General features: G+C 43.2%; 1 protein-coding gene across 13 annotated transcripts in view; it reads left to right on the top strand.

Annotated features, from left to right (window-relative positions):
• The window catches only part of Sox5 (SRY-box transcription factor 5), a 944,504-nt gene that overhangs the window by 734,442 nt on the left and 195,053 nt on the right, over window positions 1-15,009 (top strand). For all 13 annotated transcript variants that reach the window (XM_085839787.1, XM_085839784.1, XM_085839788.1 and 10 more), the window contains one exon: window positions 5,799-5,885. In XM_085839787.1, the coding sequence (XP_085695913.1) occupies window positions 5,799-5,885 (87 nt within the window). The remainder of the gene's footprint in view (window positions 1-5,798; window positions 5,886-15,009) is intronic.

A 15,009-nucleotide genomic window follows, 5' to 3' on the forward strand; every position in this document is an offset into this window, starting at 1 on the left:
CAAGGAGATGCTGTCCTCCTGAAGTGAATTTCTATTGATGTCATTTGAAGATTTACCTGAGTCTTCCCCCACCAAGTCCTTATTTACTGTCTTTGCTCAAATAAAGACCTGGAATTGTACTGACTTATACGCTTGCCTATACGCTTCAGCTCCTGTAAGCTTTCAGAGGGCACCTTTGAGTGCAAACGGGATAAGTCCTAACAGAGGTTATTGGGTTCACTGTGGCAATTCCAACAGCATTACCTGCCACTCAGTGATCAGCTGATCCTGAGGGGGTAAAGAAACTGGAACTAAAATCCCATCCTTTCAAAAGCTTAGCTCTTTAGTAAAGGAATGTATGGTAGGAGCCATACAACTCAAGCTGTTTGGTTAATATGTATAAAGTCCTGAGTTCAGTCCAAGGACCAACCACAAAACAGAAGCCAGAACGTAGATTGCAGCCCTGCGGCATGTGACAGAAAGTCTGTGCTGGGGAAGAGGCTGCACATCCTGCCTTTAGATTTAATTAGGTTTATGATTTTTTTTTTTTGCAGGAGTATTTGAAACTTAATAATTGGTTGTGCTACTGACCATCAATGCGGAGTTCAGTTGAGACTGTTTTGAAGTCATAGTGACTACTACTGGTCATGGCCCAACTCTGATATCCTGGAAAAAAAATGTTTAAATTCTGTATATTCCATGGCTTCCTTGGCAGTCTATTAGCACCTAAAAATATCTAGCTCCTGTAGAAAAGGGCTCCACATTTGTTAAGTGTAAATTAGGTTTGTGTGACATTGCGATGCTTATTCTGCCTTGACTTTTGTTTTACATCACCCAGTTATGGATGCTCAGCTTATAGCTAACCATTTGCTTCTATAAAATACGTATCTAAGTGAGAGAGAAAAGCTGCGCCATCTTTAAGAAGTCAGCCTCTGGATTATCCACACAGCATTTATTTCTTGATTTGAGAAACAATTGGCACGTTCAAATTTTAGCTATGACTATTCCTTCAATAGTAAGATGATGCCCTTGCTACATGTATGCATTAACACAGGTCAAGAATGATGCGGTTCAGTTGAAGCTACAAATTTAAAGTATAAACAGTGGTAGATTTACTGTGGCCTAATTCATGGGCTTTAGTCGAAAACGTCAAATATCATACATACCTACGTTTTACTCGTTCAGTTTCTTAATGTTCTCTGCCACGGTAGCTCAAAGAAGATTAAAACCGAAAAATAACACACATGCACACAAAGCACAGAGCTCAGGTTGTGTGTAAGCCATTGCGCTGGCAGGAATGGGGTTTAATTCTTGGCACTGGCTGCTTGCTGGAGAATTACAATATGTTGGCACGGCTCTCCAGGTCTCATTGTTCCGGCCCAGGGAGTCGGTCTTAAGAGGGTTTGGCACTGGAGGGAAAACAGGAGTGAGAGCCACAGGGAAATGAAGGGGCCCTGAAGAGGCAGGATGCTGCTGAAACAATGGCTGGCAGCTCCCGGAGCTTCTCTGGTGGGGATTGCCACAGGCAGTGATGTGAGGAAGCTCACATGATCACGCCAGAGAGAAGAGAAAAGCAATCAGTATTTCTACCGGCTGCTGACGGAAGAGAGAACCTTAAAGGATTCCACAGATGCATCTGAATTTGTGGACCAACCATGGGTGCTTCTGAGGCTCTAGAGGACCAGCGATGGCTGCTTCTGGGGTGCACTAATGGTCCAAAGCTTATCCCACATTATCTTTATTTATTTTACATTGTGTTTTATAACACATGTGTTTAGTTTTTTGTTTTTTGTTTTTTTTTACTAAATAAGACAAATCCTTGAAGGAAGAGCCCAGGTTTTCACAGTCTCTGTTCAACTGTGAACTAGCTGATGTTGGGCAAAGCCTGAGTTTCCCCAACTACAACATGGAACAGGCTAACTACATGCACTACTGTCATTAATTTCAGCTATGACAGCATTCCTTAGGCTGAAATACTGTCTAAGGCCACCTTTGACTCTTATAATGCCTTTATTTGAGGAACTCCCTATTTTGAGGGTAACTATGAAACTCCAAGGTTTGGGAGAATAAAGTCTTAAGTGTTGAAATTAAGAAATATGCCCCAGATACAGTCATACATGCCTTTAATCTCTACAGTCGGTATGCAAAGGCAGGAAGATCCCTGGGAGTTGAGAGATAGCCTGGTCTACTTAGTGAGATCTTGTCCAAAAAAAAAAAAAAAATGCCAGCTGCAGAACAGAACTGACCAACAATGCCAACAGATGCAGCCGCATGCAGAGGATAAAACTCAACTCTGTGACTTTAAAAGTAAACGTCATCTTCTGAAAACTAAATATTGCATAGTAAGTCACTATCTCTTTTTCACACCATAAATAGAGAGTGGTGCTGGCGGAGCTGTGGTAGACATCCTTTTATTAAATTCACACGAGAAAACAGGTGACTGTAAATATTGGGATCTTGCCATTCTGTCTTTCATGCTTCTAACCATGAATTTGCAGACTATCTCCTGAGAAGCTCAATCAGTGTGGAGGCCATCGGCCTTCTCATGACCGGAGGCCATTTCTTAGCACCGCTATAGCAACCACTTGTGGGAACAAGAGCCCATGGCAGGAAATGCACTGTGGCAAGTAGACTTGTGAGCCCTGGCTATGTGACAGAAATTCTTATAGGTGAACGCAGAGGATCCTGACCCCACCCACCCCTTACCTATAGCTAGCTGCTCTCATAAGGCGGGGATAGTCTGGAGTCCTTTTTACTCATGACCTAACATTCCTTCCAGCTCAGAAGTAAAAGGGGCAATTTCGCTGTACGTGTTCACATGATGGGTTTTTAAAAGAATCAAAGGCCAATTCCACAGGTGCAAACCCATGTAATTAGATTAAGTTCTGATGTTAATGAGAACTATAAAATAAAAAATAAAAATAAACTAGCCTTTTAACCCATAGTTGATACTCACACAAACATCTTACTCTGGAAAATTCAATTTATTCTTTGACGTTTTTTACTCTAGCGGGGTTGAGAATGGCTTCTGTGATCTAGAATTCTTCCACAGAGGAAATGGGTTAGGGGTTGTCTCTATGTTGTCTATGTGTGAGCATGTGTGTATTTACCTCAAACAGTGGACTGGGAGGTTTGGACCCAGCTTCATCATGGATGAGTGCTGCGTCTCCCTCAGCTTTGGGTTTTTATTTTAAACAGCAAAGCTGCCTGTCAGTCCGTCCCTACCATAAGAAGTTTGTCATGACACAGGGAGGGTGCTTGCTTTGTTGCTCAACAATTAGCCTGATGAGAGCTTTCTTGCCTTGTGACTAGGTGTTTGGGATGTTGGGAACAAACAAGGCCCTGCCCAATACGTTATTTTTCCCCATCATGTGTTTTAAACTGCAGACTGGTCTATGCCTGATTGTGTGTGTGTGTGTGTGTGTGTGTGTGTGTGTGTGTCTTTCTTAGACCCTATAACCAAGAAGCAATTACACCTTCTCAGACTTCTGGTGACGATTAAAGAAGAGAACAGAGGCCATTCATTAGCGCAGTCCCCGAGACTGAGGCCACTCAGTACCTGTAATTGAATTTGAGGTACACATTTCACACCTCAGTGAAAGATGTTGGTATTCTGAGTCATCCCTAGACGTGATGACCCCAAGTTAGACATATATCTGATTTTTCATGTTCACAAATGCTCCCTCCTCCCTCTCTCCCCCTTGCCCCCCCCCCTTCCTTTCCTCCTGTATGCTAAGAGTCAACTTGAACCAGCTCTCTGGGAGCTTGATATCTTAATGCTCCTTAACAGGAAGGCCAGGAATGTTCTGCGGGTTCCACAAATCTGACTGCTGTTTCTTTAACTCTGCAACTTAGACAGAAGACTTCTGTGCCTTTTTGAGACGGCGACAGTAGATATTTTGTCTAGCTGCAAGGCAAAGGCATTGCCAGGACCTGGCAGACAATAGCCTTAGAAGTAAAAAGATCTGCTTGTGGAGCAGGGAGGTCCAGGGCCCATTGTTAGTCCATAGTGGATTTCTATCGCCACATTCCTCCTTTGCAAAGGTTTGTTAGCTTTTAATGACTGACAGAACCCTCCTACAAATACCATATTGGCCATGCCCTGTTTACATGCTACTCGAGGGCTTTTTTTTTTTTTTTTCCCTGAGTTCTGGATAAAGAAACAGTGCAGAGGTGTTTGTTTGACCTATTCCGATAAGGTTTAAGAACTGATTTTCCCAATGCTTACTGGGAATGTAGACAAACATAAGTTCCATGCAGAAGTATTTTCCACTTACTTTAAACATCATGATGAGGGTGGGAACACCGATTACAGCATCACGCTGAACTCTGCCTGACCATAGCATTGTTGTATGGCATCATTTCCAAAATATGAGATAGAAAAATGGGGGTGGGGGGCTTTTTAGTATTCTTCTTCACTATAAAAAAATAGATATAGGTATTTCACTACAGAGAGAGACACATATTATAAGCATATGTCATGAATGGAACCTGGATACATATGCACATATATGGACTGGATGCAATGTAAAACAATACCTGACACCTTCTATATTTGAATATATTGAAATGATATTTAAATATCCACCAATCTATTTTTTTTTCTTTCTTTTCTTTTTTTTTTTTTTTTTTGGACATCTGAGAAATACTCCATTCTTAGCCTCAGCCTATCCAAACCCTCTAGGACAGATGGTCTCTGATAAGTTAACAAGTCTTCCCTTTCTGTCCCTCCTAGGGGGTAAATAGTCATCGGAACGAATAGAAACACACATAAACACTGATGTGGACGGGACAGTGCATGTCTGAGAGCCCAGATAATAGGTGTGGTGCTGTTCTCTGGATGAGGCCCGGGGGCGGGGGCACGTACCTTTCAGTACTGACAGCTCTCTGTGCTCTGACTTATGGTAGGATAACTGTGGAATTGAAACGCACTGTCATTGTACACCCAGCTCAACCCTGACGTGAGCACACAATGCCTTTGTCTGGACCTGAGTCTAATGTTCACTGGTTTTACTGCAGTTATATTTACTTATAGTTCAGGTTCAGTTCAAAAGGGGAGGGCAGGAACCAGGTATCCAGAAAAACAAACGGAGATCTGTGACTCATGACGTTGCTCTCTAACATGTGTCCATCCTGTCCCAACATGGAACACTTGAAAACAGGCACCATACATATCTGACATAGGCAAATCGTGCATTTGCATTGGAGGCATCACTTTGTTCACCGGTTTTGCAGTCTTTTAAAGGCTTCTTCTATGTCAACCTTTTTTTTTGTTTGTTTGTTTGTTTTTTATTTATTTTTTTCAGTGTTCAGTGTGTGCTCACAAATCTTGCTACAGCGTAGTTACCACCAGACAAGGTTCCACATATTATAGAGTGCATGGAATTGTAAACACACAGAGGGACGTAATTACATGTAGCAGATTTAAGGGCTAATTCTTTGCCTTTTTTTTTCACTCCGCATTTTATCAACATAATTATTTCCCTGACTGCAGACTAACACTCTGAAATTGACAAGCATCCATTATAGCGAGAATTTGTTCAGCAAATTGTAAAACAATGAGCTGTAGGTTTGCATGAGCCCATTGTCATAAAGAATTAGTATGGCTTTGTTCTGGAGGGGGAAAAGCTAATGATTTCGAAACAGCAGGTGACCAAACACACTCCTTTTTTCCCTCCCCAGTTATCAATTTGTTGATGAAGTCATTATGAGCTGGGGCCAGAACCAGGATAGCCTATTCTTAGCAGATAGGCTTCTAGGAGCTTGCTGCAGATAGCCATACTGCCTTGCTTATAAGTGTATATTTTTTCTTTACTTAGACACTCCCAGTATTGAAAAGCTACTCTCCAAGGACTGGAAAGACAAGCTCCTGGCAATGGGATCAGGGAACTTTGGAGAAATAAAAGGTAGGAAGTACGTGCCTGTTTTTATCCGGAATGTTCAGAAATGGAGGTGCTATTGATTAGTGGTTATGGGGTCCTTCTTCCCCCCCCCTCGCTCCATGCATGCTCTGAGACAGGCCACTCTTGTAGCTGAAAACAGATCATGTCTGTCTGTGTGTTCCACTTGCAGTGCATAGGACCAAGGATGGGGTTTTGTTGTTGTTGTTGTTGTTTCTTAACAGCACAAACGCAGTCCGTCTGTGGCTTACTCTGCCTCTCTTCCTCGTATTTGACTTAAATGATTTTCCTCAAAGGTAAGAACATATCAACAGCACAGCGAGGTCAGAAAGTGTCTTGTAAATTATAACTCACACGCTATATCTGGAGTAGGCATAGGTGTGACGGACAGCTGGAGCCGCCAAAGATCAGCGAGGAAGGCACAGTACAAGGATGCTTCAAGTCAGTGTCCGAGATGTTTCTGCTTTGAGCTTATTTGAATCGGCAATTACAACGGATCAAAGCTCTCTGTGGACTTCAGAAGACACTGAATATTCATATCGGAACAAACTTCCAGTACAAGGGAGGAGATTTAATTCTTTTCAAGAAGAAATAGAGGCAGATGATCCTCCCAGTTAGTTCTAAACCACCACTTCTCAGAAGACGGTGGGCAGTGCCCAGCTTCCCTGGTGCTGCCGCAGGGATTCTTGGGATTCTAAATTCTAAAGCAATATCAATCTGGGGAATGTTAAGAGAGCAGGCCACCAGCAATGTCACACTTTCTTATGAACTGTGGTGCCTCTCCTTAGCAGGTGCTGACGGTAAATTTCAAGCATCTGCAGACTAGTACTAGTGTATATGGAGACACGTGTGTAAATAACCGTGGTATCTGAATCAGAGGATTAGTCTCAGCCTTGAGGTTCTGTCCCATCCAAGTCTTCGAGAGGAAAGCAAAGCATTTCCCTCTTCCACTATTTCTCTACTAGAGACCATTTATATCTGGCTGCTTGGAAAGTTCCAGAAAACGCTGGACTGATGACTTCAGACGCTGGTCAGTCATCTGATGTTGTCTGCCTTCTGGCTTTGGAGGGTTGTGACCGGGTAGGGAGAGTGAGCGACTATCCATCAACAGGTTTGTTGACCAACATCGACTTTGGAAGAAGATTTAAATGAATCATCAGCATGCCTTGGAGCTTGGCAGAACTTCAGGAGAACACAGAGAAAGGCTTCACTTTCTAGGACATCAAGCACTTCAGCCTTTCGGTGGACTTTTAACCTGTAATCCCTGAGGCAAAGGATGTATAGTGCCTGCCTACCTCTTGTTTTCCTCCACTGACCTCAGCCATCACCAAGAGTGGAGCAGAGAGGACTGCCCGCCTGCCCTAAGCCTTGTGATCCTCCCTCCTCTTCCTTCACAAGTCCAACTTGAAAGTCTCAACAGTTGTGATGATAGGCTTTAGGGAAGGAGGCTCGGTGCTCTCCTTTGAGGCTAGCCTGGGGCTACTTTAGGATGCTCTAGTAAAACCACAAAAGAAGTTTCTGTCTTTAATTTTGAGTCTTTCAAGCTTCACATTCAGAGCCCAAGTCCAGTCATTGTCCTCTGGTTCTGTTCAGAAAAGCTGTTTCCAGAAGCGTTTTGAAAGCAACTGTACGTCTTTCTTCTGCCGGGGCATGGCTATTAGGTGTTCGGCTCAGGTTTCCCAGAGAAGTAGGGAAAACAGCACCGAGTTTCTTTGCCTGCTGACTGTGTGTGACAGTTGCAATTACGAATCATTGTTCATAAGTGCAGAGGGTACAATAGAAGATTGCCTCTGGGGGTAAATGAATTTGGGGGGGTCAGGCACAAAGATTAGGCAGTGCCCAGGAATGCGGTTTCTAGCCACCTCAGAAGAAGTCTGGAGAACAATGGCTGCCTTGTTTCTGAGGTCGTTTTATCCCAGGCAGAGGAAGGAAGGTGTGAAGCTAACGTATTTGTGTGCTGTTTCTGGCTGGGGGTGGTGGTGGTGGTGGTGAGGGGGTGAGAGGGCAGGGAGGAGCGGTCCTGCGCACTTTTTCAAGATATGAAAGCAGGGGCGTGCTGAGTGGTTGCTTGGTTTGCCAGCTATCATTTCACCTAATAGATTAGAACTTTTGGGGATGCCAGGGTGATGATTGTCAGGCTCACAGCGTTTACTGGATCTCCCTGGAAAGTGCCCCTCTGCTTATCTCAGACAGTTTTATGTAATTTTTCACTGAATATCGGGCATTGAAGTAATTAGATGAAGAGAGAAATGGAGGAGAAGAGAATGAGGGGAGAGAGAGAGAGAGAGAGAGAGAGAGAGAGAGAGAGAGAGAGAGAGATGAGGGAGGAGGGAGGAGGGGGGAGGGAGGAGGGCGGGGTGATGGAGAGAGCCTTTTGCAGATCTCACACTGTAGCCAAGCCAGTGGCTAAACTCCGTTCTTTAGTGCTTTAGTTTTAAGGTGTTAACTTTCAAGGCATTCAAACCAATTAGTAGTGTCAGACTTTATGGAAGTGCTTCTCCTGGTTAATACTCGAAAAGAACGAGCGACAAACTTTTCTTCAAGTGGGAAGAATACATAGGTTTGCTGGACACTGGCTGTACATGAATAATTGGGTTTCAGTTCTAGCTCACTCTCTCTTCCCAAGAAACAATGTTAGCAGAAGTTGCTGGCCTCTGAGAGCATAAAGTCACTTGTCTCTTACATTTATTTGTTGTGTACCTATGCACTTGAGGGCATGTGTGTGTGTGTGTGTGTGTGTGTGTGTATCTGCATCTGCACATGTACTTATGTGTAGGTCAGTGGGTGCATTCCCAAGAAGTCTGTTCTCTGTTTCCATCAGGTAGGCACTAGGGCTCAGGTGCTAGGTAGACTGGGCCCTCAGGCTTGGCATTAGCCAAAGACCATGTCTCTGGCTCTTAACATTCACTTTAAAACAAAAACGAAGACAAAAACATCAAGATGTTTTGCCTGGTATTGTACTGCTTTATTCTCTGGCACTTGGGAGACGTGACACATTCAGGTTTTAAAGACAGAGTAGAAGTCACCATCCCCTGTACACACACAGAGCTCGCAGGATCTAGTTTGGGAGAAACACTTGGTCTCCAAAGCTTTGCTCACAAGAGTCAGTCCGTTTATGCTTCACTCCAAGGAGTTGCCTGAGGAAATGGCTTCTTCCCTTCTGTTGCATCACTGAGATCTCTCAGAAACCTTCTATGTCATCTGCAGGCAAAGCTCTGAGCAGCAGTGGTGAACAAGGTGACAGATGCCCTTTGTAGCCTGGTGGTGAGTGGGGATGGGGACATTCCAGCTGGCTACCCATGAGGCCCACGACATTTCAGCCAGCATGAAATTCCTTGACACTGAAGGTCTCTGAATTGGCACTTCAACTGAGGACAGTGTCTGGGATCCATGATGGCTTTGACGAGTCTAAATCAACCATTCATTTTTTTCCGCCGAGCAACTGTGAGCACTACTTATTGCGTGCCGTATGCACTTGTAGAAAATAATATCCACATATACATGCAGACATCTCTCATTTATTTCTCCCATCACTGCTGTGATGAAAGTAGGACGCTGATTAGGTGGTTTGCTTGCCAGGTTTTTCAGAAAAGTCCAGGACAAGGCCACCACCAGACTTAGATCTCTCTTGTCCAGGACTCAAAGGTTCTACTCTATTATTCAAATCTTACAAAATGTTGTCTATGTATTATAGAAGGAAATGCCAGCTGCTCTTGATAATATAAAAATATGACTACTTCAAGTCCAGAATGTTGCTCTTTCTAGATGACATACACTGAACAGCTCTGGATCCATGTCAATAATCCTTTGGGCAATGCAATTGCCTTTGAGCTCAGGAATTAAACGCAGACTGTGTGGAGTCAATACCTGGATTAAGATAATCTCTCAGGTGATGTACATTTTTGAAATAGACAGGCATATTGAGTATGTGCCTTGAAAGAGGTAATTATTCTATTTAAATGGCATTACGATAACTTGAAAATAAGCAGGCACAGAACAGAAATCAGACACGGGTTTTTATTATTATTATTTGTTTTGTTTTTCCCTTTTCAAGGAAGAGATATAAATTCTGGTAAGATAGCTTGGTCAGTTGATAAAGGGCTTGCATTGTAAGCTTAAAGACATAAGTTCAAGTCCCAGATCCATGGTTACAATCTAAGCTGGATCTGGTATCTTGGTGGTTATCTTAGGACTAGAAGACAGACAGGTAGATCCCTGGCATCTCAGGCCAGCTTGCTGAGACTGCTTGTTCTGGGCTATTAAAGAACACTGACTCAAAGACACAGTTGGACTGTATCCAGAAATTACCCAACTCATTTAGACCTTTGCAAACTTGAAACAGGTAAACATTGTTGTCTGTTCTTGCTTCTATCACTTGAGAAGTCTCTCGAACCCATTCACTTTGGGCCCTGTAGTTTTTTGAGGGCCAGAAGTGTCACCATGAATAACCTGTAAGGGACATCTTCGCACACGGACTGGAAGAGTGTAAGACTGCTCAGTTTCAGGGAAGGTGGGGGTGTTGATCTCCTGGGAGTCCTGATGTACCCTGAAGATGTTTAATGAAGAGTCAACCCGACATCACGCACATCACATGGAGTCCATTACTTCCAAATGAAAGAAGTGTTTATGTTTTTAATTCTCCAGGCTCACTTGATACCCTTTGTAGTTGCTTCTAAGTGATGTTTTCATGTTTTATTAACAAATATTTTAAAACTTCATGACATGGAAGAGAGTCCGATGACACAGAGTGTTAGGTGAGAGCACCTTTGTGATGCTCCTAAAAATATCAAAGCATCTGTGCCCTCTCTGGCCCAGTGGTTGGCTTGCTTTTGGGTACACAAGCAAGTTTAGGGATGTGGGGAGCATAATGCTGCCAGATCTTAGTGGGGGATGGGGCCATGAGTGTAGGGTTTGACATCTGTTGTGCTGAGTGCAAGACAGATGCTTCTAAATGTTTCCTTCAGGTATGATAGGAAATACTTAGACCATATCTTATCTGATCTTGCATTAGAAAAAGCAATAACGTCATCAACACTGGTATCTGGCCATTTAAAACAATTTACAGACTTGAGAGAAGCTAAATTGTAAAATTTTAGATACAGGCTCCTCCATAGCATGAGAAAATATGATCTGGACTGTTGGGTGGTTCAATCCAACCTCTCACTTTTCCAGCTCCACACTAATCTTAGTCAGGGGGTGAGTTGCAGCCACACCAGTGAGCAGCCATGTGACCCCAACTTTTCCCTGTACCCAGAGAAAATAAGGTTATATCTTGTGGTTTCCTCATCTGCTCATTTAAGGGAAGTCACAGTTAAGTATTTATTACTTATCACTCCATGAACAAATTCCTTACAAAATTTCCATGGCCATCCTATCCCAGTTCATAGATTGTTAGAAACTCATAATAAGCTGAGGTAGTTTTCCTAAACCACATACTATAGCTGTGGTGTTAATACAGTCTGTGCCTTCTCCATGATGTGCAATGGCCTGTCTCTCCTAACATTAGACAAGACAATCTCTAAGGGCTTTTAAGTATTGAGAACCCTTCTAGACAGACTGTTCTTGAAGGGACCCCATGACATTCCAGCCAGAGTGGTTGGCACCCAGTTCTCCCCATTCACACATTCCTATGTCCCCAGACTGTCTGCACACTGACCTTCTCAACATTATATCAGGCCAAGTCTTTGAAACCAGAGCATATTTGAGAAGCAAACATCAATAAAAATAATTCCATGCTAGTGTCAGAGAGGTGGTTCAGTGGTCAATATCATGGCTGTTCTTAAAGAAGACCAGGATTTGGTTCATAGCTCACACTAAATGGCTCATACCACCTGTATCTATATAGCTCCAGTTCCAAGGAGTCCAGTGCACTCTTCTTTCCTCCTCCAGTACTAGACACACAAGTGCTAGGCAGACATATTTGGAAGCAAAATACCCATATGCATACAATAAAAAGGGAGTAATAAATAAATTAATTAAAATATCATATTAGATATGACATGTTGACTAAAATTCAAACACAGCAAATATAATGTGATATTGTGAAAAAAACTGGTATTAACATCTTAGGCACATTAAGTATGTGAGTATTATCCGCTTGATAGAAGTTATTTGAATGGTATTAGAAAGGCAGACATGTTTGATCTTTATTGAAGGCTAGAGAGGCGGCTCAGCAGTTAAGTGTTCTTGATCCTGCAGATTGCAGTTGAGAGCTGCCCTGTGTGTGTATTGGGAATGGAAGTCAGCTCCTCTACAAGGGCATATGGCTCCCTTAACTATTGGCCCATCTATCTATCCCCCTTTTCTTCTTCCTCTTTTTTTATTCTTCAACCATGTCAAGGAGAGCTTGTTAGAATGTAATAAAAATTACTTGAAGGATCAGCCTTGTAGATAGAATTGTGCATAGACTTGTGTGACCTTCAGACTTTTCCTCGGGTTGGTCCTCTTCATTTAATTTATACACACACACACACACACACACACACACACACACACACACACATATATCTCCAGGAAGTGTGTGGCCTCCTTCTGTAAACAACAACAATTCGGAAGGTGCTGGTGTTCTGTTATCATAGAGCTTATAGTCCAGCAGGTGACATATTAAATGAATGTCACTATGGATACGACATACAGTGCACAATATTGGCTGACAGGAAATGAGGCCTTATCACCTCTTTAATGTCAGTGTTTAAGAGAGGTTCCTAGAGGAGCTGGTCTTCAAGTTCCATCTTGAGGGCCTGAGTATTTATTAATTTGTTATCTCTTTCATATAGGGTTACACTATAGGCAGCCATTTTTTTTCCTCGCCTACCCTGTGCATAGTGCTAACATTTAGAGTAGTGCGAATCCCGCAGGCCCTGTGTTGTAGATGCGACTCAATGAATGGAAGAAGCCAGTCTGAAGATGTATTTGTCTCACTGGCTCTCAACACTATTTTCAACTTCAGGCTACAAATATGACAGCTGATACCACAGATGACGTCACCTAGGAATACTCTGATCCTAGAGTTTATCTAAGAACACTGTGATGTTCCCACATGACACAATCACCTAAGGACTTGTTTCTCTGAACGTAATCCCTACGCTGGCCTCTGCTTAACTATAATCCTCAAATGAGTATGGGAAGCTGAGGGATGTCCAGAGACATTTTGGGGGTATGAGCCACAAGAGAAACCATCTTGAGTCTAGTGATGAGATCATGTGTCCTAAACAATATGCTCCTCTCCAAGGAAGTTCTCCGGATCACTACATGCACTGTGTCTACGGGTGAGAACCCGGTGCAGACAAGGGAAAAATGGACAAGTAACAGTGTGTGCTGCTGTAGAGGGATTCAAAGATGCATCCTGTGGAAGGAGAAAATGGTACAGGGGCATGACAGTGCAGGAGGACGGGGAAGCTGCTTGTCATGCAGGGCTCTGTGAGGAGAACAAAACAAATGTTGCCCCATAATCATGATGACACTACTATGGTGGGGATGGGGCGGTCATTGTTGCTGTGACTTGTGTGGCGTGCTTTGATGTCCTCTTCCAAGCATAGCACACAGAACATTTTCCTAAATCTCAGATTTACTGGGGAAAGCAATAGACTGTGGTAGGAGGGATGGAGAAGGGTTACCTAGGTGATGTAAGAGAGAGGCCTGTCGGGGATCAACACATGGTTGTAGAAACACAGATCCATGAGATGTGTGCTCTGTTCCAGTGTGGACAAGATTTCCCGTGCATGCCCAAGAAAAGAGACACAAAGTCTGAAGGGGACAACTGGCTCCCAGCTAGGCTCTGGTCCTCACCGAGTCACAGGAACTGGAGATGGAGCTCAATCCACAGGATCTTCTCATTATACTAAGACACACTCTGGCCCACACTACCTCAGAGGAGCCTGTGAGAGCACATGGGACTGTCCCACCTTGGTTACTAGGACATTGGAAAGAATGGCAGTGGATATTTTTTTACCTTTAGTTAGAATTCATTCCTAGAGTGCTAAGGTCGCACTAACATAGAACCAAACACACATGTGCTAGAAGATGGGTCACCAGCAACAATGACAGTCCTCAAAACACAGGGACATGCTATGTGGCTCTGAATCAGAGATCACTGCACACAAGGAAGCTCCTTAGAGTGATGTGCTGTTTGCCTCTGGGTTTAAAGGAGTAGACACTAGCTGCTGACTCTTTTTTTCTGGTCTGGTATCTAGGTAATATTCTAGGATCTAGGTAATATTCTCCTTTTTTGTGTATGTGTTTCTAGAATGCTATTTGACTCTTCAGTAGCCCCTTCTTGTCCACGGGCCACTGGGTGAGCCTCTTTCTACACTGCACAGTCATTATGGAAAATGAGGGAGTTTGGAGATGCAGCCCTCAAGTTTATCATTTTGTTCTAGTGTAGGACTTTCATAGAAACTGAGATCACTGTAAAATTTTGGGCTGCTGAGAGTTTAGACAGCTCTCAGCAACCCAAACTTGAATTCTAGGCAGTACCTATAAAAATAAAAGTCCCTAGTCTTTGTACTGACAAAATAAAAGCCCCTAGTCAGTAACCCACAGTGACCAAGCATGAGAAGAGTGAAAAATGAAGGAGGTTATTCTTTCTGTCATTCATTAGCCAGGGTTCAGGCTTGTTGTCTATCAGGCTTATGTCCTTTGCTTTGCCTGTGGTAGGGAGGAGCTGATGTTTCAATGAGGAGCTGTGAGTACAATGGGGTCTTGACGTCTCAGTGATGACCTGGGCTCACAGACAGTAGTTGTGTGTTACTCCACTGGAACTGGAGGAGTAGTGAGGACCTAGGGTGTGGCTCCTTGGAAGAGTGTGAGTGTGTATGCCCCAAGCCCCAGATTCCATCTTTAGTCCTAGAGAGAAGGCACTCTGGAGTAGGCTCAAGGTTCACAAAATTAGAATTAAATGTAAAAGTCACACATCTTATTTTAAACATGAAATATATTTTACCTACATAGCTTAGTGACAGTCTAAAGTGTTTGCTGATCTTTCCTGTCTGGAAAGCCAGAATAGCTTTTCTTGATACTCCCCACCACACACTGTATTTTTGCATACCCTTGCGTTGTATCAGTTTGTACTGATGGACTTGTGCCTTTGGGGTGCCTAAATTATAATGCTGTGTATTTAGGTGAGATACAT

This window comes from Mus caroli, unplaced genomic scaffold (genome assembly GCF_978045245.1).
Source record: "Mus caroli unplaced genomic scaffold, Mus_caroli_1 scaffold_7, whole genome shotgun sequence".
Lineage (NCBI taxonomy): Eukaryota > Metazoa > Chordata > Mammalia > Rodentia > Muridae > Mus > Mus caroli.